This window comes from Manis pentadactyla, chromosome 6 (assembly GCF_030020395.1).
Source record: "Manis pentadactyla isolate mManPen7 chromosome 6, mManPen7.hap1, whole genome shotgun sequence".
In the NCBI taxonomy this organism is placed as follows: Eukaryota; Metazoa; Chordata; class Mammalia; order Pholidota; family Manidae; genus Manis; species Manis pentadactyla.
This window is the reverse complement of record NC_080024.1, coordinates 146,940,539-146,967,064: the sequence shown is the minus strand read 5'-3', so window position 1 is coordinate 146,967,064 and position 26,526 is coordinate 146,940,539. Positions and strand designations below refer to the sequence as shown.

Sequence of the window (26,526 nt, the reverse complement as noted above, 5' to 3'; positions counted from 1 at the left end):
ACTCCTCTCACCCTCTGCAGCTGAAGCATCATCTGATGCACATTATGAATAACATCGTTTAGAAGGGAAACTTATCGTACGAGAATGTGAAAAAATTTTTTAATATTGAGTATATAGAATACACTGGTAAAAGGCATGCATATGTGGGGATAAATTTTGTGTTATTTTTATTGAGGAAAAAAGGTGGTGAATTTTGGCAAACAAGAACATAGCATGAGGAATGCAGATGAAGAACATGTTTGAACTCGACATTCAATTGCAGAGCAAAGAAATCCCCCAAGACCGCTGCCCAATCTCGCCCCACCCTGTGGCCCCAGCTATAGGATCTCCCCCTCAGGCTAATGATACTGTGATTCTAAAAATGCCATCATGCAAAATGAGCATGCAATCAGAGATGAAGCCACACATGTCTGGCTTACACTAGCTCAGGGACAAACTGGGCAGGAGTTTGAGGGGGAAATATAACATTAGGTAATATATAAAAGCATAAGGATGACTTGGGTCAGACTAATACAGAAGGAACAGAGTTTGTGAACTACAAAGTACTAGACAGTCTGCAGGTTCCTATACATTCAAGTTTCTTTTCCCAGAATGCTTATGGTCCACGTAAATGAATTAATTTCTTTGGAATCTACATTGCCTCCTTTGTTCTACCTGTCAACAGTGCTGGATGGAGGGAACCTTGAACTAGAAATAGAAGAGCTCACTCCTTTCGGTTGCATGCTCTGGCTGGTTTTCTAGCAATTACAGAAGCCTGCTGATGTGCATGTGCTCTCTGCCTCAGGCTGCATTGTTGAAGGATCAGTCTTGCTGGTGCAAGAATGAAGCCAAGAGCTCCTAATTTTGAGCATAATTACCAGTGTCTCATAGGCTTCCACCTAGTGTAGTTCTGCTGGACTGTTAGATTCCTCTCCTCTCTGCCTGTCCTGACTCTCTGACACTCTAAAACAGAGAGGGTGGGTGAAATATACAAACCCAAGAACACAGCCACCAGGACTCTCCCTGTCCTTGTCTCACCAGAAGTACTTCACTTATGAAAACTAAACACTCTAGAGTGTAGAAAGTGCCAATACCTGTCCTCCCCTTCCTCCGAGTCTTACTCGGGGAGTTCATTCAGTCTCCAAATGGCTGCAAAAAGAAAACAAACTGATAAGGAAGAGGCTGGGAGACAGCAGCAAGTAGAGAGAAGGATGTCTAGAATTTAGATTGGCAGAGATCTTGTGTTTCTGCACTCAAGGGAAGGCAATTGTGGAAAGAAAACAAGGCAGGCTGACACCCTGGCAGCATGATACGGAACCCCTCCACCATGCCTTTCCCTCCGGCCCCATTAACTTGTAGTCAGCAGAAACTTTCAGATTCTGATGATCCACTGGCCATCACTCTCAGGTTTTAGAACTGTTGGGAGTTTTCAGCTTTTCTGTATGCCTTGTTTTTTGGGAAAAATGATTACTAGCACAAGATAAATGTTTCATACATAACAGAGATGAATTGTTAGTTGTGTAGATTATGTATTTCTATATTTTTGGTTGAAATTTTTTAAGTTGAATTACATCACTAAAAAAAAGTCATTTGGCAACACATTGTATGTGTTTTAACTAATGACAAAGTGCTTTATTCACTAAGAAGAAACATTTTAATCAGTCAAAGATTAGAAAAGAATAAGTTCACTGATTTATGGAAAGATTAAAGAATCTCACTCTTTCTCATTATTATAAAAAGATACATTTTGCCCCATAATTAAAATTCTGAAAAATTCCAGTACAAATAAGAAAATATGTTTGTCAAGGAAAAGAGTAAGAACAGAAGGAGTGCCGGACAATGCCCCCCTGCAGATGGGTCATGGTGACCCAGCTCAATGCCCCCCTGCAGATGGGTCATGGTTACCCTGCTCAATGCCCCCCTGCAAATGGGTCATGGTTACCCAGCTCAATGGCCCCCTGCAGATGGGTCATGGTTACCCAGCTCAGTGTCCAGCAGCCATGCCAGGTCAGCACAAATGAGTCCTCACAATAGCAACACCAAACAAGAACCACACAAAAGCCTATATATTAACTGAGATAAATTTGACCTATGGGACATGCATTCTGGATAAAGGACTGCAAAGAGCTGCCTCAAACTGCCTTGCATTTTGAATGAGAAAGTTTTTATACCATGAACAAGCCTGTAGGAAGAGCATGGATCTTGTGTCCCACTGGTGTAGAGGGGACCTGGGGGCAGGGACCAACCTGACAGCAGTGAAGTGAATCTACCTTCTTTTGAAAAAACTGCGACAGCCACACCTAACCAACATAGCAGCGCCTGGGAGGCGGACGGTACTGGGGCAGGGCAAGGAAACTAAGCCACAGCCAAGACCAGAAATTCATGTCCATGGACCAGAGACTGACCAATTCCTGAGTGAAGCCTGTCCGTAGTCGTTCCAGAGTGTTCAGCCAAGCCAGAGATCAAGAACTCAGGGAACTCAAATGTCCCAGGTCCTCAACTCTTGAATTCTAAGGTGTCGGGCTTTCAGTACAGAACTTATATGCAGCAAGGGTCTTCCTGCCAAAGATTTCCGTGTGCATCGCACCTGGCCTCATGCACCCGGCCTGCTCTCGGGATGTGACCAGGGACAATGCCTCTGGGAAGACAACTAGGTCCGTGTGGCCAGGGGACAGAGAAGGGGAATGGGAAGCCCAGTGGTCCCCAGGGAGCCTTCTCTTCCCCACCTCAACATGCTGAGTATTTCTTAGTAACCACACATAAGACTTCTCTGAGGGAGGGGTGAAGAAACAGAGACCTTGCTTCATGGTGATAGCCAAGGATACTCGGTAAGGAAAACTGAGACCAACTCTCTTAAACCCACTTGCCACTCTTCTGGGTCAATGTCAAATTCACAAAGCAAATACCATTCTCCTGCTCTGTGCAGAATGTGTGCTGGTTGAGGCAGTCTTGAGCTATCACTTAAAGGCACCCCCAAGCCCTCCTTTCGCCCATGAGAAGCACCTCACATGACATCTTTCATGCAGAAGACGGAAGCGGAGGCGGCAGGGCATCCTGCCCAAGGTGCACCACCATTTTAACTGCTGCAGAGAGGGAGCTGAGTTTCCAAAGCACATTCCATTTAAACATTTCCTCTTGCCACCCCTGTTAAGGTGTTTTCTGGGTTTGCCATCTCCTAGAAGCAGTCTAATGACTTGAACATTCAGGATTCCTTCCTCAGGAGATAAGGTAACTTAAAGTCAGTATTATTCTCAATTATGTTGACCTCCAAGTGCCAGAGGGTGAATTGCTATGCTGGAATGCTCAGGGTGGTGAGAGGTTAGGAGGGGGCAAGGGCCTTTCAGTGCTAATGGATTTAGATGAAAACCAGCTACAGGGTAAGAGAAAGATCAGGACAGGCACGGACGGGCCAGTGGCTGGGGGAGGGAGCGCAGGGCTGTGCTGGGATTCAGCCAGCTTTAGGTATTAGCAAAGGAACAAATCCCCATGTTAAGCCAGGGGAACACTTGTCACCCTTTGTTCCCGCTCCTAAGTACTAGGCAGCGTGCCCCTTTCAAGGACAGCAGACCCTGCCATAGAAGAGAATGGTTTGGGTTTTGTTGTGTCTGATGAAGAAGAGGAAAGGATGATTAGCATTGAACGTCACCCAGGACGGTAGGGACTTTTCCACACCCACAACCCCACTGGCTGCGGCCGCCTCGGAGCCGTTCTCATCCACTTCCACAAAGGTTTTATGGACAATTTTTGACAGGTACAACTTGGGACTTAGAGAAATCCCAGTCAGATCAGCCTTCCTTTCCTCAAAGATATCTGTGATGCCCATGCCTCGTAGAATGGAATTGAGATCGTAGCTGTCTTCCAGGGTGAACTGAGGAAAGGAGACATCCACTCTTTCTTCTGACATATTTTCTGAGCTGCTCCAGGCCACTATTTTTTCATAGGTGATATTCTTTTCGAGCTGCGAGAAGGAGAAAATAATGTTTATGTTCATATTATTAGCCTGCAATGAATGCCCCGATTACTTCACAAAGCCCGAGTCTATGTCAACAGTCAATTGAAATCTTCTGGGTCCTTTCCCTCATCCTCAAAAATACTCTGTCATTTAAATCTCCTCTGAACAAGTCTCTTTCCTCTTTAGAAGTCACAGGACAATTTGGGTTCCAGTCCCAAAGAGGCGCTGACAGAGCAGTGTCCAAAGCCCAGCAAAGCTCAGTTGGTTAAGCCAGATGAGTGTGGCCAAGCCTTAACATTGTGCAATTAAACTCCTCTTCTATAAAACACATAATACCATTAAGCTCTTACAAGGATCAAACAACATAATGTAGGCAAAGTGCTTAATGTAGTGTGGGCACATAACACCTTTTGAACAATGGTTCTTCCTGTAATTTCTGTACCAGCATCTCACTCTCACCCCCTCTCACCCACCTCTGCCCCTTTACCCCCCAGGACAGTCTGTAGCTGAGCTTCCCCAGCCTTCATTCATTCCCATCTCACAAGCAATCTCTTCCGGCAGCAGTGTCTCCCCATCTGCCAAGGCACATGCTCCCCAAACAGGATTCAGCCAAAGGGCCTTTAACTGAGCAAAACGGTCTGAGTAGGAGGCCAGAAGTCAAGATATTCAGACAAAAGGAAAAGCTGTTTCACTGCAACAGTTCATAAGTTCCCCAGCACCCAGACTCCTTGGGCTGGAGAACTGATTGCAGAGAGCTTTGAGATTGAAGAGGAAGGTCTTATCCTGCATTTCTGGCATTTGTTCTTTAGATCTAAAGCAATGGTGAGTAAATATCTCATCAAATCCAGATTCTTACATATTCTCTGATTCCTCTGACGGCTCACATACCATCCTTCCCCAGAATGGCAGACAGAGCCCCAGACTCAAAGATCTGTTGTGACGTATTTTGTAGAGATGTGAAAATGAAGGCTTACCTCTTCCAGGCCCTTCAGGTCATCTGCGGAGCATGCTGGCAGCAGGATGAACATGCTGAGGGCCCCCGTGGTGTACCTCATCTCAAGGATCTGCGCCTGCAGCTCCTCGATGAAGCCGATTCTAAACAGACCCTTTTGATTCATCATCTTCACAGTCTTCTTTTCATTCTGTGGTGGACAAGGTAGAAAGTCACAGTCCCCAACTTCCCTGAAAACAGGGGTCCGTTAAGATGACACGGTGAGCTACAACAGTGATCTTAGCTTCCCGTGGTTTTAATGACTTCTGCAGCTATTAGTTGACTATGTTGGCAGGCAGCCTATCCAGACCTCTGCCCAAAGCCGAGTCAGCAGAAGCAAGCCCAGCCAGCTCTCCACCTTCCTGCCCACAAGTGCCCCAGCACTGGCCTCACTCAGCCCTCTGCACGCATTTCCCCCTTCCTCCCACTCTTCGGCCTGAATGAGCCCACCGCAGTGCCAATGGAGCCTGGGGTAAGTGTAATCATCCACACGGTAAATAATAACACTTGCTCCAGAGGCTTTCATCAGAGGAAAGGGCACCACTAGCACTTTAAACCTCATAATAATTTCATGGTGCAGTGTGTTTGGGGCCGAGGGGGTGGTGCACTAGGCCACAGATGAGGGTGTAGAAAGAGTAACACAGCGATGAGCAAGGCTCTAACTTTCCACCTTCCTCCCATTCTTCAGCCTGGTGTCTTAGAACACAGGGTTTGGGGCACACATGCACCAACGTGAATGCTAACGCATGCATTTGGCTAAGTAGCTTAACCTTTGCAACTTTCTCCCCTTAACTCCTAAATGGGAATGACAAACCCATTTTTGTAGTGTTATTTTGGGGGACAAATGAAATGATGAATGGCAAATGCTCTGCATAATGCCTGGCACAAAAATGGTCCATGAACTTCAGGTACCAATTTTTGTTAATAACAAAATGTTCTTATTATAAATGTAAGCTGTAACCCAGAGACCTACGTTTAGATTCGAGTAAGCACGCTGCAGCACATTCTCAGTGGAAATTGTGAACGGAAAATCTAGAAAAACATGTGCTCTAATACAGTACCTCATTTACAGAGAAAAGTGCATCAACTGTGTTTTCAGAGTCAAAATATTTTTCCCATTTGGCCTTGAAGTAAACAGCATTCACCAGCACCAGCACGGTGGCATTGTTAATTGTGTCCTTGCTGAAGAGCTCCTTGATTTTACCTTTAAGAAAAGGTCCAGAGAATATACTGAATACAAATTGCATCAAAAGTATTCAAGTAGACAGAATTTTTTAATGCAGCTAAACATCCCCAAGGCTAGTGCATGTCTTATTCAAGAACTAACCCAAGAAAATTAAGCCACTCATAGTCCTGGGGTGGAAGTGATGGTGGGGGATGAATCTAGTGGGGATATGGTGCAGGTGGACAAGACGCCTGCAAGTAAACAGGAAAGAAAAATATTGAAGCGTCTCCATTACTGGCTGCACTGAGTTCAGAAACCAATTCAGGATACATAGGCTAATCCTTAAACCGCAGTGACTCAACAAATAACACTTCAAACCAGAAGACACAAACCTTGTTCAAGGATGGTTTACCCGTCTTAGAACCCCTTATCTAAAAAAAATCTAGATCATGGCTAGGGCATATTCCTATACAGGAAAATCTTTAATTTGTTAGAAAAGTTGTGTTAAAATGTTTGGCATGTTATATGGAACCATAAGTGAGATATTAAAAGGACAATTTATTTGATTTTATAGACTGTGCTTTACATTTTGAAGAATTAAGATGCTCAAGTCTAAATGTTTTGTGAGCCTCTGGTCCCTCACAGACTAGCAATCTCGCCTGACTTGTTTTCTTCTGAACGGAAAGGAACACCAGCTATAATATGGTTGGTCTTTCTTACCTTGGGATTGAGATTCAACCCAGAAGTTAATCTCTTGTCTGGACTTTTCAGTGTCTTTCCGGAAGTCAATACTTTCGATTGTTGTGTGATAAAATTGAACCACACCATCTAAGTATTCCTGTTAGATTGGAATAAATTGAAATAGTGCAATGTAATCATATAATTATGCAATTGTTAGGAGTGAGGCAGTCATGAAGAGTCCCATGGGAAAGATGTGGCTGGTCATGTAAACTGGTTGCATGTGGTCTCTATCAGTCCCCAGTCTTAATTAGCCAGAGGCATTTTTTAGGGTTGTGGTGACAATTTGGGATATAGAATGTGTATTCATGAAGCAGACCCTCATCACAACAGCACAACCTTCCCTAGCAGATCATTTTCTTTGCACGTTCCATTTGTGGACACATCACAAGGTAAATATGAAGTAACCTGAGAGACTTAGCAATAAAATGCTTTTATTTTTAAGAATTAAAACCCTGCTTAACAGTTTCTGTTTGGGGTGATGAAAAATTTTGGAAATAGGGTGATAGCTATACAACATTGTGAATGCAATTGAAGCCATCCAGTTGTATACTTTAAAATGGTTAAAATGGCTATGTTATTGTTAGCTAGATATCTTACCAAAGTTTTTTAAAAACTAAAAGGGTCATATACCAAAACCACTGATTTGTACATGGTTAACAGCGGAATTGTATGAGATATGAGTAACCACCGATTTGTACATGGTTAACAGGTGAATTGTATGAGATATGAATTTATATGTCAGTAAAGCTAATTTTTAAACAATATATAGAATCTCATTTCCATTGCAAGAGAACATACTTTGGTCAAAATAGACTTCCCCATCTTTTAGGCCAACCCTAACCCTTGTATCACACATTGGCCATTGGTCAGACTCCTCAGGTTTATTGCTAAGCCTGTGGCTCTCCCTAGTGGTGAGAGATGAAACTGAAGCCCAGATCCAGACGCGTCTTGCCCAGGTACAAAGCTGCTGAGCCACCAGATGAGATTTGTGCCTTTTGGCTCCAAATGCAGTCTCTTGCTACATCACTGTACAATGTCGTCACGGGGTGGCCTGGTCATGGCACAAAAGGGGATTGCAGAGAAATGCAAGAGGGGGCAGTTGCTCGAGTCCGGTAACAACAGGCCTCATAAACTGGTCAAGCTGAAAAGTGAGTAAAGAGCAACAGAAGGTGTGGGAGAGACAGGTGAGTCCTGGGCATCCCACAAGTCCACAGAGTACCCAGCTCTTATTGATCTTTAAGTCGTGTGCTAAGCGGTAGCTTTAATCACCAGTCATGCCTCACTCACCGGGCAGATGGGGAACTCCCGCTCTCCATAAAGCCTGTTGGCAATACTCAGGGTGCAATCAACTCTGATCCTGCCTAACTTGGAGAGAAGCCGCCCGAAGCAGCAGCTGAGCAGTCCGCCGTCATCGTTTGAACAACACTCATCCTACAAGAGACAAAATAAACTGTGATGTCAGCAGAGTTCAGTACCATGGAAGCAAGCTGCCAGTTTGCTGTGTTACCCTGTGGGGGAGCAAGCGGAGGAGAAGAGGAATGCAGGGTTGGAAAGGGTCCCGCGGGAGATCATGGCTCCCACATCGGTAGCAAGATCATCCAGGAGCAATACGCCTGGAGATCAGCAATGTGCACTTCATTTTAGATCAGTGCACCTTGTTTTTCTATGTATTCAAAAAGTTATAAGAAAAAGATAATCATTTCTCCACCCTCCTCTTAAACTTTCTAAGGTAGGGGGGTTATAACCTGGAGAACACCTTTCCTACTCCTGGTAGGACACAACTACACAAGGTTTGTGTGGCAGTACAGATTCCAGCATGACCTAGAACAGGCGAAAGTGGAGGGAGAGAGTGAGACTCCCACGACTGATTCCTGCCCCTTATTGCCCTTCCCCCCTCATCCACGCTCCATTCTAAGGACCTGTGGCCTGTAATAGTAAGGGAGGAATGGGGCGATGACCTGTTTCTTTATTATAAGTAGAAGATACTAGATTTCTCTCTTTAGGAAACTGATTTACAGCCACGAACACAAATGACACATAAAAGGAATTGTAGGTCACATGGGGTTATTGCTGGTGCAACTCCATGGGGGGGAATCCCAGATCCAAATACCTCTGAAACCGAAATCAGTCAAAGGGAGAAATAAAGTTTAAGAAACCCGTTTATTTCTTACAAGCAGTCAGCGCATCTCTCTCTTGTCCAGGCTGCAGCAGAAGAGAGCGCTCTACCCAACCCCTCCGGTCCCAATATGCCCTGCGAGCCCTTGTAATTACCTATTGATATGTAGATGAGCCACTTCTCTTCACCCCTTGAAATACCTATTGATACAGAGATGCACCAAAGCCAGGCAAGAGATTCTGGAAATATTACAATTTTACCCACAGCTGGTTTCGCTGCTATTGATAACAAACAGGATCTAAGGTTTGGGGATTAGGTTCCAACCATCACCAGACACAGCACAGCCAAAATGAGCAGTTTGTAAGTAAGAGGAGCAGGGCAGGAGGCTCACCTGCAGAGTCAGAGGCCCTGTGATTTCTTGCTGTCCTTCCTGAGAGCTGTCAGCCAGCACTTCTTGTGTTTTGCTTTTCGGGCAGGAATCATGTCCTTTGCTTTCATTCTGGGACAATTCACTGAAGTGTAGTACCTGCAGGATGGTGATTATGGGGTCTTTCAGACAGTATGAACATGAAGACTGGACAGCTTCAGAAACATTTTTATGATGTGTCAATGACAATGATTATATAGTCAAACAAAACAATCAGCAATAGTTTAAACTAAAATGGTCATTTCCTTTGAGTTGGGTTGTGATGAGGAATGGAGGGGATGTAAACTGAATGCTGCCCCCTGGGACTGCATTTAGAATGAATGTAATCAAACTGAAAGAAAATCAAAGTAGCATGAGACACATGTGGCTATCAAGCCAGTCTGAACTGAATGTTAGTTGTCAAATATATACCGAATTTTGAAGACTTAGTATGGAAAAAGATAATGTAAAATATCTCATTTAAATGTTTTAATTGATTACATGTTGATATGATATTTTGGATGTATTGTGTTAAATAAAATACATTATTAAAATTTGTCTGACCTATTTATTTTTTTACTTTCTTAGTATCACTACTGGAATTCTTTTAATTACATGTGTGCCTCAAATTCTATGTGTGTTAGACCAGTGCTGAACCAGAGCTTCAAATCAATCAAGTGAGTAAGGTCAGCAAGACAGGTTATCCAGGGTGTTCTCGCAGAAAGGTAGAGGCAAGAGCACTTCTCACCCTGCTCAGGGTAGGACTGCTGGGCAGGTAACACCCAAGTTCCCCAAGGAGGAACATCTGAAACCTGCCCTGGCAGCCGCCAACTACACTCCAGAGCTAAGTTTCACGAGTGGGAAAATATCCCAAATCAAAGTAAATGAATAAAGCTGATACATCCTGCCTTAATCCAAAAACCTGACTCCTCCCTCTTTGGGGCAACGGCCCAGTTCATACATAACCCCTCTGTTCTGCACTAGTTCCAGGGAAATATAAGACCAAACCCTGGAGCCTATAGGTTTTTAGGGAATTGTTCTTGTCACTTTTATTCATTCATTCTACAATTTGTATTGGGTGCCTACTATAAGCCAAGCACTGTTCTAGGACAAAGATTCCTGCCCCCCAGGAGATGATATTCTAGTGGGCGAGGCATACAAAAAGCAATACACATAATAATAAATTGCTGTATGTTAGAAGATGGAAAATGCCATGGGGGGGCGCGCGGTGGAGCAGCTAGCATAAGGGGGATCTTATGGGGTCAGGGGCCAGGATGCACCATTAGATTAAGAGGTTGAGTGGGGCCTCTTTGAGAAGGTGAAGTCCACCCAAAGTGTGGAAGGAGAAATGAGTGATAGGTCAGCAATCTGGGGGGAAGCCATCAGGCAAAGAGAATGGAGCAAAGGCCCAAAGGTGGGAGTGGCTGTGGCTTCCCCGAGGAGGCCAAGCCTCAGCATGGCTAGAGGAGTGGGAACCGGGGAGGGCGAGAGGCGGTCCCTGGGTTATCTAGGATTTAGGTCCCCAGGCCCTCGTGGGCCACAGTAAGGGCTCAGGCTTCCCTCCCAGCAAAATGCGGAGTCTCGGTTTTGAGCAGATGAGAGACAGGATCTGACTTACGTTTTCAAAGGGTCTTTCTGGAAGCGGGGTTGAGAGCACAGTCAGGGGAAGCAGGGAAGCCCATAGGGAGTCGTGCCTGAGTTAGAAGAGGTGGTGGTGGGCCAGACCTCAGGAAGATGGGTTCTGGATATAATTCAAAAGCCAAGAGGCTTTTGTGACAAATTTGATGTACGGTGAGAGAAAAGGGGAGTCGAGGAGGTCACCAGACCTTCAGCCACCGGATGCTTAACTGATGCTTCCTAAACATTCATTTGATGGAATGAGTGACTGACTGAGCAATGTGTGGAACACACTGAAAACCACTAGCAACAGTGGTATCTGTAATTACAGAGAGAAAGAGCAGCAGACTTGCTGACAGATGGACCGGGACAGAGGAACAGAGGAGATGAACACGAGAAGCTGCCAGTTGGAGGGAGGCACCGTGAAGGAGGCGGAGTCTTAACCAAGCCTTGAAAGAACGGTTGGACTGAAAAGAAAGCAGGCAAGCCCAGGGCTGCCCAGGCAGGACCAGGGGCTGGCGCTGGGTCCCCACCTGGTCGATCTGACGGGCGCTGTCGCTTCTGGCCCCCAGGCGGACCATGCCGAGGGCAGCCGAGAGGCTCAGAGGACAGAAGAAGATGTTTCTGTGACAGTCACCTTTGCTTATCTCTTGGAAAAAATCGAAACAAAATTTGGAGTTTGCTACAATGAGAGACTCCATTGTGAAACTGATGACACCTGAAACTAAAAAAAAGAGAGAAAGAAAATGATGATCAGAGGAAAATAGGGAAACAAGGAAACAAAACGTTCTCAATTTAAATACTTGAAACACAGACATACAGAATTATTCAATATGTTATTTAAAAAAGGTCACCATCTGAGGCTTAGAACCTCACCCCTCCTGTTTTGAGAGAAATCTTCTGCATCCGTGGATGTTTTATTGCCCTTGTCTAGCTTGGATTAACACATAGTCTACAGGCACACACCTGATCATCTACATTTGCTCTCTTACAACACTAAACTATGTTTTCTACCTTTATCTTACATCTACCTACCACTTCAGCATTTTATTAAAAAATAATAATAATAATAATAATAATAATAAAGGGATAAATGTGGGATCCACATATAAATCAAGTATAAAAATCAAACGAATATTCATATTTGACCTGATTGTTTATGGTTCATAATGCATGAGCAAAACCAAAAGTTTCTGTGATGACTGCCCTTGCACTGTTCACCATGTAAGAACTTATTCACTTTGTAAGAATTTGTTCACCATGTAAGAACTTGTTCATTATACTTTAGAAGATTGGAGACTGTTGAGAATTAGACTTGGGGTTGATTAATGATTGTGCCTTGAGTCCCCTATACAGAATTTTATTGTTGTTAACAACCATTTGATCAATAAATATAAGATATGCCCTCTCAAAAAAAAAATAGATAAATAAAATAAATAAAGGAGCACAAGGTCTTTGAAAAAAAAAAAGGTCACCATCATCTGGTTTACAGATACTGACATTGCTCTTGATGTCTATACATAAAGGTCTGTTTTCGTTGAACGGTGTGAACTGGCTTCCCGGGGCTGCCATAAACAAGCTACCACAGATGGAGTGCCTTAAACAACAAGAATTTATTCCCTCACAGTTCTGGGGGCCAGAAGTCCAAAATCAAGGTGTTGGCAGAAGTGGTTCGTTCTGGAGGCTCCGGGAAAGTCCGCTCTGCGCCTCTCAACCACCTCCTGGGGCGTTTGGGGCTTGGCGAGGTTTCCCTCATCTCTGCCTTCAACTTCACGTGGTGGTCTTCGCTGGGTCTCCTGAGGAGTGCGTGTGGGTCCACATTTCCCTTTTCTTTCACTCTAAACCAGTAGGACCTGCCCCCATCGTAAGGTGATAACATCTGCAAAGACTCTATTTCCAAATAACGTCCATTTCCAGGTCTCAGGGCTTAGGACTTAAACATATCTTTTGGGGGCACAATTCTACCCACTTTGTGGTATAATTTCCTTTCTTCAGGTAAAAGAAAGTCATGGGCTACCACGTCCCCAAGTTAGCAACCATAAAAAGCATGCCACCTCCTTCTCCACAGGCTCCATCGGGTTCTGCTTAAGTCTGTTGCCTGCACTCCCCACTCCTCTCAGTGACCTACGGCTGGGGGTATGCCCAGCCCATTGTCATGGGCCACGTCTTTGTTACCTTCTCCCCTCCTTTGACTCCTTCCATATGCAGACTGCAGGAGTTTAGGACTTCAATCAGGCATTGATATTGTTCAAGAGATAATAGATCTTGAAAGATATTGAGGGTTTAGAAGTCATTAGGCTTCTAACACCTCTTAACACTGTAGAACCACAGGTACTATAGAGGCAAAGTAGGAGGGTGACTCCTTGACAGACTCCTTGTCCCCCACTGATGACCCACTCCAGAAGTATCAAGAGAATCTCAGGGAGATCCCACCTTGGACCTATCCCTCACAAAGGAAATGTCTTTTCCTTTGTCTTTTTGCCTATGGATAGCATGCACTTCCAAGATGGAAATGTGAGCCCCCTTCTTTGCATTTTCATCATCAGACACATGGCGCATAGTAAACTTGATGAAATAGTCATTGTTTTGAATTGAACAGTGTACATTGGTTTTAGTATCTTCCCAGTTTAATACAGGTTTTTCAGTCTATAAAACCTAACTCAAAAAGATAACATCAGGTAACTTTTTTAAAATATGCCAGACATATGTTTTACATATATTAGCTTTACTCCTACAATTCTACAAGGCACATATTATTGCTCCCTTTTTTCCAGATAAGAAAACTGACAAATAAATTTGCACACGTACTTGGCCCAAAATCACTGCTCTTTCTACTCTATCTGCTATTTCTAGGTTGCGACTCTAGGTGGGATAGGCTGAGCAAACTCATGCCCACTAAAAATTGGTACTTTGCCCCCTTTTTCACCTTACAGTCTGTTTTTATCCTCACATTTTTTTCCTGCCAAATTTGTCTGTGACTTATATTTCTCATTTTGTGCTAGTAAAGCTGGTTTCAGACAAGTGTGTTCCAAGAAGCCCACTATCTAACAGAGCAGACACTGCAATATAAGCAGCTACAGTGGTAGTCTAACAGCATAGAGGAATAAAGTAGTAATTTACAAAATGAAATGGAAAAGGCCAAAGAGTATTATTATATAGGAAGATTATTTAAATGGCACTCACCAAGATTTAGTTATTCTAATAATAAAGACCCAAAAGGAATTTAAAAATATAATACTTACAACATTTTTAAGGCATCTTAACACTTTTTATTCACTAAATACAAGCTTTGATGGTCAGTAAAAGTCATGCTATATTGTTACAACAAAAGATACCATAAAATAAAAAGAGATTTAAGGTCAGTTTTCTTGTCCTTATCAAAAATTCCTTTACGTTGTTACTAATTTGAAAGCAGTAATAGCTAAACCAGTGTCCAAATCCATTAGGTTTAAAAATAGGACCAATGTAATAATGATTGGAAAGTACAGTTGTAATCATCATAAAACTAAGGTATAATTAAGAAATAGTTTTCAGCAGTATATAAAAACAGATTTTAAGAACTCTGTGTAGAAATATGTTCATAGCAACACTTTCATAATAGACAGAACTCAGAAACAACACAAATGTCTATCATCAGTAGGATAAATAAATAACTTGCAGTTTAGTCATGCAATGGGGTATATACACTAATGAGACTGAACGAATTACAGTCAACACATAATAACATGGACCTCACAAGTGTAATGTTGAGTGAAATAAAGGAAAACTTTCCTACCGTATGATTCCATTCATGAAAGTTCCAAAACTAGCAAAACTAATTTGCAGTCCTAGAAGTCAAGAAAGTGGCTAGCCTTGAAAGTGGACGGGGTAAACATAGTTAGCAACAGATAGGACAGTAGCAGGCTAGTGAACTAACTCTCCAATAAGCAAAAAGTGCGTGGTTTGAAGTGTTTGCCAATGTCTATGATGTAAATACCCCCACTGTGGTCCATTTCAAACTACCAAGTCATCACTGCAGAGTTGGGGGAAGATGAGCCAGTTCTGCATTCATGAGCTGACAGAAGCCTGCTCGAGCACACCACTGGCTCAGGCCCGAGGGCGGCTTCTAGGAAGCTGGTAATGCTTAATTTCTTGATCTGGGTGTTGTTACACATTAAACATATTTATTTCTTATCCATGTTTATTTATATAATATTACACATATGTAACATACGTAGTTTATATATACATATATATGCATATGTAAATGTTATATATAACTATATAGCTATATATAAATACTACAAAAACTATATATAACTATATTTATATATATAATTATATATCATTTAATTGTAAAGTATACTACAGATGCATTACTAAACACGGCAGCTAATTTTAAGGCATTGCAAGTTCATTTGTGTTTAACACAAGAACTAAGACCACATTGAAAGTTGAAGGACATTTTATTTCTCACAGTGAAGTTCGGCTCCACATACAATTAGGACATGTTCCCCAAACATTAAGAGGAGGTACTTTAAAATACTCTGGAAAACATTCCTCCCACAATGAAGTTACTGTCTGGCTAAGTCTGGAAGGCTGATTGCTGATGCAGGCTACCTTTTAATAAGCTACAACTTGAAAAACTTGCACATGATTTGCTTCAGTCATCACTATCTTCAAACACAATCGCGCTCAACTTTTAAAATAGGAAGGTCTCTGAAAAATCTATTCAGCTCCAGCAATTAGAGCTATCCCCACCCACAGGGACTTTATAATAATAGTTACACCATTTCATGTGAGCTTGCGATGTGCCTGCCATTTCACTAGTGTTGTCTCTACTTCTCAAACAATCCTGTAAATTAGAAATCGTCTTCATTTTACAGCCAACCATGAAGTGACACAGCTGGCATACAAATCGGTCAGTTCAGCCCAACTTCAAAGCCACCCTCTCTCCTCCTACGCCATGCTGCCATCCGGAACAGCTAAGACTTGTGCTCTAAAAGGCCATGCCCCGAGGAAGCCACTGCACCACACTACAGCAGGAAGATGCCTCCAGCACGGGCAGGTTCTGTCGGTGTCACTGACCAATGACCATAGGCTGCAGAAAGGACCTCCAAGCTTGCAGCGCCCAGCAGGACCGCTCTGAACTCTCTGCCATCTGGCGTCTCAGGCAGCAGTTTGTCCTTCCAGGCCTCCTATGACCTACATGGGGGTTGCCTGTCTAGACTCTTTAGAACAGTTACTCTAAAGTCTTTCTCAAATTGCACTGTAATCTGTGCAAATGTATTATAAACATAGATTGGAAGATTGGAATATAAGATTGCAAAGACCCTTATCCTAAATTAGCATTGACTTACATAACTTAGTAGTTACTGTCCTGCTTTCACCTCCTCCTATAGCTATTAAAGGGAGGAGCTGACTCACAAATGTTATTTAGCAAAAAAAAAAAAAAAATTCACTTTGATATCAATATTTTTGTCTATACTACATCCTAAGTAACTGATTTATTATTTAACCTCTAATGGAGTAAAAGGAGGACTTTCATTCTCAAATTCAGATTTATTGTACTGACAACAGACTATCAGAAATGCTACTTTGCTCTCACGGTGTTGACAGATGAATCACCTTTATTTTTTCATGGGCTTTTAAAACCTGAAATCCTACATATACATATATATGCACACAAAACATATATGTTCGTAAACATACATGAAACACACAACATTCAGAATTCCCTATCACTGTATCACTGTAAGGTAATTGTTTTTTATATCTGTGTCTTTGCTTCCAAAGCATAATTCTCTTGAGGATAGGTTCCATGTTTTTATTCATCTCTGTACCCCCTCAGTAAAGAATACAGATGGTACACAAGAGCACTTAATAAGTATTTGTGTATTTATTTGCTATCACCTGCCCCTTTTTATTGTAAATAATTTTAATGTTTCCAATATTAGATAATTCAGTATTTTATATTAACTGTATACATTCTGCAGGCAGCTGTAATCAATAGAAATGTTACATAGTAGAATCAACTTTTGATTAATTTCTACTACATTAGAAATAATTTGCTTATTAAAATTGGTTTCCTTTATAGTAAATATGTAAAAGTTTACACTAGATAGACGTTTTTTTAACAACCCAAATATCCTGGGTGAAATTGTTCTGTCCTATACAATAGGAAGAAAAAAATTTACCACCCAAAAATATTTCATGTCTTATGATTTTCCATAATTTCTGTAAAGCTGTTAATAACCAAAAAATGAAATTCTAACTTTATGTAGGTAGACGCCATTCTGCTGGAATAAATATTCAAACCTAGTTTTAACTAAATAATAAACAACCTCCAAAAACAAATACATATGAAAGATGGAATCATGAGCATTTCCAACTTAGGTTGCAAAAGGGAAATCTAAAGTCATTTAAAATGTAGGTATTCTAAGTATTGTACCATTTTATTTTTCAGAAATAACTAATAAGAAGGTTAAATAAAAACAATGTTAAGACTTTTAAAATTATTCCAATACCCACATTTAAAAAAAAAAATCAATCAGAGACATCAGACATCTGACCAGGTGGTTGGGAGCTTAGCTACATTCACAAACAATTTAAAACATCCTAAAACACATTGCTCTCCTTTGGGTTTTTATTATTTAAAGTAACTTTTCAACACAGCGTTTATTTTTTTTAAACAATAGCAGGCAATGCGAGCATTTACCTTCTTGCCTTCAGAGTTGCTGCTACCAGCTGACCAGGTAAGTTTCAATCCACACCCCATTGGGAATGGAAATATAAGAACTTTGCCCCTCCCAGGGTGGCACTTTTCCAAGTGCCATTTTAGAATCTAGAGTAAAATTGTCATTGACCGATTAAAGAGAAAAGAAAAGGAATGTGTGGTGTATGTATTTTGAAATAAATTCGCATACTGTGTGCTTTCAACTAAAGTAAATATTTAACCTAAAATGTTTATATTTTCCTTGCTCTTTCCAACTGGATCTCTTTTTGGAGGCCTCATAATATTTGACCCACACCTTTCAACCCAAATCCCTCTACTTAGTAAATAAAGCAGAGAATTATTTTACTTCAAATACTCATTGTATTAAACATTCTCTTGTACTTGAATTCTATACTATTCTAAACTTTTCTTGGATTTATTGCATAGGACTTGCAAATGTGCTTTAAGCTGTTTTCACACTGTGGGTTTTTTTTTCCATCAGTGGAGTTGGGGTGGGGCTGGGGATTGCCATTTAATTTGTAGACTAGATTAGCTGAATGCCAGTCAGATGATAGAAATTACTAACTCCTACAAAGAGATGTGGGTTGGGGAGTGTGGAGTACTTTCTAGTGGAGAACCAATTTGCTAGGAACCAGAGGACTGATCAACTATGTATCACTATCTCCAGAAAATGTCTAGTTTCTCTTCCTTCACTAAGTAACCTGCTCATCTATTTATCCTATTTATTTACTCAAGGGATTTTTACTTTCTTCCTTTCCCTTCCTGCCTGCCTGCCTGTCTGCCTGCATTTCTTTCTTTTTACTCCTATCTCCTTCTGATAAAGCTTTCATGGGACAAACATATTCCATAACTGAAAATCAAGAGCTTTAAAACTGAGGCAAACAACCTCTGATGTGTCTTTTGGTTCTCACATTCTACAATTCCACTTTTTCACTTGAAAATGTTTGTGTTTTCCCTCTAAATGCTTCCACACGTTTCTAAAAAACCACAATTCTTCAGTTATGGTTTACAAACAATTGGAGGATCTTAACATGTGAGTCACTTAATACTTCATGCCAGTTGATTGATAACTACTTCATGGGGTTGCTGTCTAGCATCTCCTTTCAAAAAGGGCACTATTTACCCTTCGAACTGGATGGCTTTTTGCCCTCCCGGGATTTCTGGTTGTCACATTTGGTATTGTTGGCTGGGGCTACTCACATGGTGTTGGGTTTCTGGGTGGCTGAGCAGAATCAAAGCTTGTGTGAAGATATTTAATCTAGGATTGTATCTCTTTGTCTTCTCAAACAACCCAACAAAGATCTGACTACAGATGACGATGCCCTACAAGCCTAAAAATTTGGTGTGATGTGATTTGTTCAATGAGCAATGATGAAACTCACCACCAAATGTAGCAAAATACTAACCTAACCTAAAATGATAAACCACTAGAGGGGCAGGAGAATCTGTTGAGCACTTGCTATGTGCCAAGCAGCCTCTCGGACTTTGCATACATAATCTTATCTGGGTGACTGAAGAAAGTCAGTTTCTCTAAGATCAGTGACTTAAAGGTGTTGGAGAATTACCCTAGAGGGTAAAGGAATTTTGGAGGTCAGCTGCCTGACAGTGCTATCAGAGGCAAGCTGAAATGTTTTCTGTGTCAACAGCTGTGGAAATAGGATTTCATCAAGTGTGGAGTTAGATGTCTCCTATGTCACCACTCATCACGAGTTATGGAGCAATCATTTAACCCCTTAGTAACTAGTCTTTCTCTGGCTGGAACTAGAAATTCAGGGATGCCAAAATCATTTGCTAGTCAGTCTTTACCAGCTTGTGATGCAAAGCAATATGATTAAAATGCTTCTGTGGTAAAAAGGCTGTTCTTCATCTAATTGTACATCATAACACTGAGGATGCAAAGTACATTTATGGGGAAGGTATCAGCACACAGGCCTCCTGTCTAATGAAAATTGTATCTTTTATCTAAAGTAGATGGTTGACCTGACATTCATGTATTTTATCCTCCAAACTTGAAAGCCTGAGTAACAGCAATATAAAACCCAAAAAAGGAAAAAATTCCATTTAAACAACAGAAAGAACAATAATAAAGATTAAAATGCAATAATTTGTTTTAAAACTTGCCATCACCCTTAAATAACAATTACCCATTCCCTAACAGTCCTGAAGCCTCCGGACTTAGAAACAAGATGAACTGCCTGCCCCAGTGTGACTGGCCATGAGGACCAAAGACGACCGGAGCCCTGACATGGCAAAGAAGACACCACAGGCAGAGCAGAGACCCTGGTTCCCCTCTTCCCAGCCTGAGACCTGGTGCAAATACCCCTTGAACTTCCAGTTTCTCACCTATGAGAATATAGGAATAATAATACCATTTCCTCGCTCTAATGTGTTACACAAATGTTAATATCATTATTATTCTATAGAACTAGTACTGCATAAACTTTTTTTTTCATTTCTTAACCACATCTATATGTCATATAGCTAGTTTTCATATAATTGTAAGTCAGGGCTCCATCCTTCAAATTGGGACTCATAAACGATAGCCCCACAGGTCAGATCCAGCCTGCTGCCTGTTTTTGTAAAGTTTTATTGACACACAGACAGGCCTGTTCATGTACCACTATGAATGACTGTTTTCAAGCCACAGTGGCAAAGTTGAGTAACTGTGAAGAGATTATACAATCTGCAAAGCCAAAAACACTCTCAGGTCCTTTACTGAGAAGTTTGCTGATCTTTGCTTTAAATGATGGAACATATTTTTTTAAAGCCTATGAAAGTTTTATTTCCATATATAATGTCTCCTTACATAGAACCAATATTATAATAGGCTGAGAAGAAATACAGTTTCTTAACCTTAAAATATGCATTTTGGTATGATCTTAACCCCAGGCAAAACTCTAGGCCCTTGAGTGTGGCAGTGAAACAATAGCCCAGACATTCATGTGGTGAATGTGCACTGAGCACTACTACGCATCAGGCACAGGGTGTACAATGAACAAGAGTGACTGCTCCTGCACACGTAACACCTCATGAAGTAGAAGCTTCCAACTCAGACTGTATCGCTTGCATCAAGATATAATAAACATTTATGGCGGACCTGTTACATGCCAGACCCTCCCACACCCATTACCTCCTCCAGCCCTTCCAGTAAGTCAGGGAGGGAGACATTATTACCCCAGGAGGAGAAGGGAGAAAACCAGGACTCAGACAGCTGAAGTTGCTCCCAGTCGTGATGCTAGAAAGTAGCAGGATTTTAGCTTTTCCCTGCTGTCTGATCCCAAGAATAAAATCCACAACATTACAGCTTCAACACCAAGACAACCAGCCCCAAAGGCACCCCTACCAACAACAGGCTGGCTACCTCCCGGCACATACCTGGAGTCAGTGAGGACAGTCGCCAGCTAAGATCTGGTCTCTGTGAAGTCAGTTCATCATCACGCCAGGAAGGGAACAGTCACGGTAAGGACAGGTGTTGAGCAAGTAATTCTGTGTCTGTTAAATAATGACCATGAATCAGAATAATTAACTTACATAAGACAGAGAGGGAAAAAGATATACATTTGTGGTCATTAACTCAATGAATTTTAAATTAAAGTAATTATCCCTCAGTCTGTGTTATCGCTCCTTTAGAACAGAGTATCCCCCTGACACAGCCTCTGTTTACAAGCTAACCCACAGCCTGCCACTTTCCGGATCCACAAGTTACAGACAGAGCCTTTAACAAAGGCTCCAAAAAGGCCAGGATTCCTATCTCTGTTCCTTATTCTCCCCAAACAACTTACCAAGCCCTTTAAGCACTGTGAAGCCCCGTGAGTTCATAGTTTGTAAATGGAATACACAAAACCCAGGAGGAATGGATTTCACAGTGTGTCCAAATCCACCCCCAGCAAACGGATTGAGTGGTGACGGAAGTCTGTGGTCTGAGCTAAGGGTGAAGCAAAGCCAAGGGTAGCTGAGAAAAAGTGACGTATTACAAACGATTTTCTCTGTGTCTATTACCTACTCGCCCTGACTACAGCTCCACAATTCACTGAGTTATCTTCATCAGCTACGATTTTTAATTCTGACATCTCAGACAAAACCTAACAAATGAATAAATTCTCTCCCCTCTTCCCTTCTGTCACTGGTTCTTTCTCTTTATCCTTACTTCTGTCTCCCTCACCTCCTCATTCCCTACCCCTCTGCCCCACCCAACCCATTTTCCCCCTGGCCTCTCTCGTCCCCTCCTCAACCTCTGTCTCTGAGTCAGGCTACTTCAGAGGAATTAATTCACCTGCAAAACTCACCAGATACTACCTGTCACCATAGAACAACACTGGCTCTTTTTTCAAAACATGGTTCATATTTTGTTAAGGGAAATAACATGTTTTGGAGGAATTTTCAGATATTTAGAGGCCATTTAGTTCATTTTGCAGCCTTACAGCACAGCTATGGCCATTGAATTCCCAGAGGAAGGATTTTCCTCTTTATGGAATTTCAAGACAGTACACTTGATGTTCTATGACAACCCACCCCTGGACCATGACTGAGTGGGAATCATAATTGGAGGAACAAATACTGTCTATAATTATATAAATAATCAAGACCCTACCCTGCTGCAAAAGGAAACCCTACAGTTCTGTGGAATATTAAAGTTGTGAACAAATAACCCATAAACCAGAGAATCAGAGAATTTAAAGGAACTTAAGGTATCATATAACTAGAAAATGAGAAATTGGGTTCCCATCAGTCAGATTTAACCCACAGAATGAATAATAGCATAACTGAGATAACTATAAAAAGCAATAAAAGTTTTGTATTAGGGAGATGGTCAGAAATTTTGACTAGTAGACTATAAATGAATTGTAAATAGTATGTGTTATTTGAGAAAATTAAGAAGACTTAGTAATATAAATAAAAAATAATTATAAGCCCGTCAACATTCACAATTTTCCTTTTTTCTGTACACTCCCGTTTTAAATAGCTGAGCTCACACTTACATTTGTAGTTTTGTGTCCCATTTTTTTAAATTTACTACTTCAACCTAAATATCTCTCCATATTTTAAAATTCGGTTCATAAGAATTACTTTATTGACTATGTGACTATGCCATAAACAATTCATCCATTCCCTTACTAATTCAATTTTAGTTTCAAATTCACATACATAATAATATTAAAAATCTCTATGTTTAACCTTGTTATCTGAACCTCAGATGGTTAGCATAGATATCTAGGCATTGAATTCATGGATAAAATTTGTGAACATTTTTATGCTTGACTACATTGTGTCAAGTGTACACCAGAGAAATCCCACCGGTAGTGCACAGGAGGCCCTGCATTTCCAGTGTTACCTACTAACCAGTTTCTCCTCTCCTAAACCTGGTAACTAAACCTTCTCTAAGAAAGCTCCCTGAGAAAGCAATGGAAAAGATGAATATTTGTTGCGACTCTTCTAACATAAATCACTGCTCTGCACAATTCGATGGGTGACCAGACCGTTGATAATTCTTTCAGGTCAGGATTTGAGCATCCTTCAACAAGGCTGTCACCATGGGGCGGGAACAGCATGTGACCACCTAACTTCCTGTGTTCTTTATGAAGCCTACCTTTCTTGTATTTTTTTCCCCATGACTCTTTCCCCCTGTTGCAATTCTATATGTTCAGGCATTCAGTGTCCCCAGTGGCACCCAGCAAGGGCTTACTTAGGGTGCACCATTGCAAAACTTAGAAGACAAGCCTCAAAGAATTTATCTGGTTATATTTATGCACACAATTATACTACAAGGAACAGTGCACATGAAGGTTATCCATGTGGCAATACTCTGGCTAAGGTCCAGCTGGTTTTCTCTTCTACTGTGAGGGCTTCTGGGAGAGCCATCACTCCACCATCTGTCTCCCAGCGTGCTTAGGGAATATAATTCACATTAGAAAAGCCCTGCACTAGACATCGATGTGAGTACCCAAATGCTACGGATTATACTGGCATTTTATTTGACGTGGAAGGAAAGGAGCCTAGTGAGAGGAAGGGAAAGATGAAGAGGACAAACACAGCCAAAGCAAGAAAACAAGCCTTTAGTGCCCTCCCACATCCCTCCCATTGCCCTCGCCTCCCATATCCTAGAACTCCCTCCCAATTTCTAGAATAATTGTGATGAAAACATGTGACGTGCAGCACCTCTAGTTCTTACTCAGTTTTGTTTAAGCAGTGCGAACATTTTGTGCATCCTTTTCTTTGTTGTTGTTTCTTTTTTTAACAGGTTTCATATTTTTAAAGCATTTTTGGGTTTACTGAAAAATGCACAGAAAGTAAGAGAGCGTGCGTGCTTTCTTGTTCCTCACCTCCTCACTGGCTCTCACGGAGCTTCGGAACGGCCTCAGCTGTGGCTGCTGACAGGAGCCCTTGAGGGTGGCCGTGCTCACAAAGAGGAAACAATGGTGGGAGAGAGGCAGCGACTCTGGCAGCTGCGGGACCTTGGTTCTTTCTCAGAGAGAGTGACCGGTAGTGCCGGCCACCCTGGGTGGGTGTCCACAGTTTAAATATTGGTCAGAAGCGAAGGGGAGATTTTCAAGGAGAATTCATTCCCATGAAATTGAATCCAGTTATCGTGGACTTTTGAGGTAAGAGTAAAGAACGATGCGCCCAGTCAGGGGATTTGTCCCAAGTGAACTTCTTCGATCTCAGGTGGTGTGAGATCCCCAGGCAACATCCAGTAAATCTAAGGGCACATGGTTGTGCGTAAAACCCCAAGAACAGAAAATTCTTGTATCAGTTCAGTCTCATAACTATGCTCAGATTTAAGGGGAGCGTCAGGATATTTTCAGAAAATTGCCTGACAGACTTGCTCATTGTGCCACGTGGATCTAACGCGATGAAACTTACTGAGTCTGGGTTTCTTTACCACAGTTTGCTGAGCCTTCTGGTTTCATCAAACCCAGAGGACAAATGAAACATAAAGGTAGACATGCCATGTCCATTCCAAATTTTGGCACCACCAAAAAAAAGAGGATGAACAGTGGAATTTAGGGTGGCAAAGAAGAAGGCCACGAATCCAAGTTGGTGCACAGGGAGGAGGGGAGGCCACATCTCTGATCTGTGCAGATATAACGAGAGCCTTGACCAAATGCTTTTCCAAGGCCAATATGCACTTGTCCTCTACTCACTAACTCAAGAAACCTGATCACAATAAGAAATTAGATTCTTTTTGACCTGACTTGTTTTTTTTTTAGTTCTCTATTTATTTGTTTATTTTACTGTGGTATGACTGACATACAAAAAAGCCATACATATGGAATGTGCACAGCGTGGTGAGCACGGAGATGAGAATTCACCCGCGGAACCGTCCCTACCGCCTGTGCCATAAACTTCTCCATCACCTGCAAAAGTTTTCCTCTGCCCTCCTTGTTCTTGGAAAACCCTCGGTGACTCAGTGAAACCCCCGCACACACAACTTTCTTTTCTAAAGGCAAACAAAGTACTTTATAAATTTGTTGGTTCTTTTTCTGGAAAGGTACATCAGCCTCATTCTTCTCTCGTTTCTTCAAGCTCTACTTCTCTCTGGCATTAGACTTCTTGGAATTTTTCTTAGAAGTTGTACAGTGTTCGCTTTGGGTTTCAGGAGCTGCCTTTTGTCTGTTGCACTTGGTGTTTTAAAATCCGAGCTGATACGCAAGCCCTTTGTATCTGCCCATGTTTTTGTGAGTTTTGTGGACCTTTTCCTTTCATCAGATTTCCTGGTTATTACAGATCAGAATTGAATCATTAGTCCATCTGAGCCATAAGACCTTTAATGTCTCAGAGCAAAGAATACTAATATTTTTGCGATTTTTTTTTAATGTACTTACACAGTCTATGGTACATACCTCACCAGTCCTTTCAGTCCTTACCTTTGCCTCTAACTTCCTTCCTCACATTCCTAAGGCTTCCATGGTACCAATAAGTCAAAATTAAATCCCGGTATTGATTCTCCTTTTATTCACTTGTTCATTACATTACCGCTAAGTTATTGTTATGTCCTGGCAAAGATAACATTACGATTTGTCCTTTAAAGAGTTTACCCACCTGAAAGACCAATTTACTGTCAAGGACAATAAAAAATATCTCAGTTGTCCCAACACCAGTTGTTGAAAAAGTATTCTTTCTCCATTAAATTGCTTTGACACTCTAGCCAAAAGTCAATTGACCATATATATGTAAGAGTTTATTTCTGGAGTCTCAATTGTGTTCCATGGATCTATGTCTATCCTGATGTCAGTACTTCACTGTCTTGATTGTACAAGCAAAAGAATAAAGGTGAATCCCACCCAACACCATACATAAAAATTAATTCAAAACTGATCAAAGCCCTGACTGTATGAGTTAAATTGAAGAATTCTTAGAAGAAAAGATAGAAGAAAATCTTTGTAACCTTGGGTTAAGCAATGGTTTCTCAGATATGACACCAAAAACCCAACACCAAAACCAAATTGGCTAACCTGAAATTCATGAAATTTAAAACTTTAATGCCACAAAAGACACAATCAAGAAACTGAAAAGACAGCCCACAAAATGAAAGAAGATATTTGCAAATCATATAACCTGATAAGGGACTAGTATCCTCAATACACAGAGAACTCTTACAAAACAACCATAAAAACATAAATAGTCCAATTTTTAAATGGGGAAATGATTCTGATGGAAATTTTTCCAAAGGAAATATGCAAGTGACCAGCAAGCATGTTAAAAGATGCCCATAATTATTAGTCAGTAGAGAAATGCAAATCAAAACCACAGTGACATACCACTTGACACCCACTAGGATAGTTATAATCAAAATGACAGACAATAACACACACTGGCAAAGATGAGGAAAAACTGGAACCCTTA

General features: G+C 41.5%; 1 protein-coding gene across 2 annotated transcripts; it reads right to left on the bottom strand.

The window, feature by feature from the left end:
- Nucleotides 1-1,580: 1,580 nt before the first annotated feature.
- On the bottom strand, nucleotides 1,581-21,174 carry SERPINB12 (serpin family B member 12). Of its 2 annotated transcripts, none has more exons than XM_036876791.2 (8): nucleotides 21,058-21,174; nucleotides 11,501-11,691; nucleotides 9,336-9,470; nucleotides 8,116-8,259; nucleotides 6,808-6,925; nucleotides 5,984-6,126; nucleotides 4,906-5,073; nucleotides 1,581-3,937 (listed from the first exon to the last, which is right to left on the bottom strand). In XM_036876791.2, exons 2-8 carry the CDS (start codon nucleotides 11,666-11,668, stop codon nucleotides 3,533-3,535), a joined length of 1,281 nt encoding a protein of 426 aa, XP_036732686.2. In that variant the 5' UTR covers nucleotides 11,669-11,691; nucleotides 21,058-21,174; the 3' UTR covers nucleotides 1,581-3,532. The 2 variants fall into 2 exon arrangements, with proteins under 2 accessions (XP_036732686.2, XP_036732687.2); XM_036876792.2 differs by lacking the exon at nucleotides 21,058-21,174 and adding an exon at nucleotides 17,665-18,011.
- Nucleotides 21,175-26,526: the final 5,352 nt, after the last annotated feature.

What these genes read in the sequence shown, in the direction of transcription:
- SERPINB12 (XM_036876791.2), bottom strand. Translation starts at nt 11,668, where the DNA reads ATGGAGTCTCTCATTGTAGCAAACTCCAAATTTTGTTTCGATTTTTTC. An exon ending in GGTTGAATCTCAATCCCAAG is followed by an intron (nt 6,127 to 6,807) that starts GTAAGAAAGACC and finishes CTTTTCTTAAAG; the next exon opens with GTAAAATCAAGGAGCTCTTC. An exon ending in ACCTGAAGGGCCTGGAAGAG is followed by an intron (nt 3,938 to 4,905) that starts GTAAGCCTTCAT and finishes TCCTTCTCGCAG; the next exon opens with CTCGAAAAGAATATCACCTA.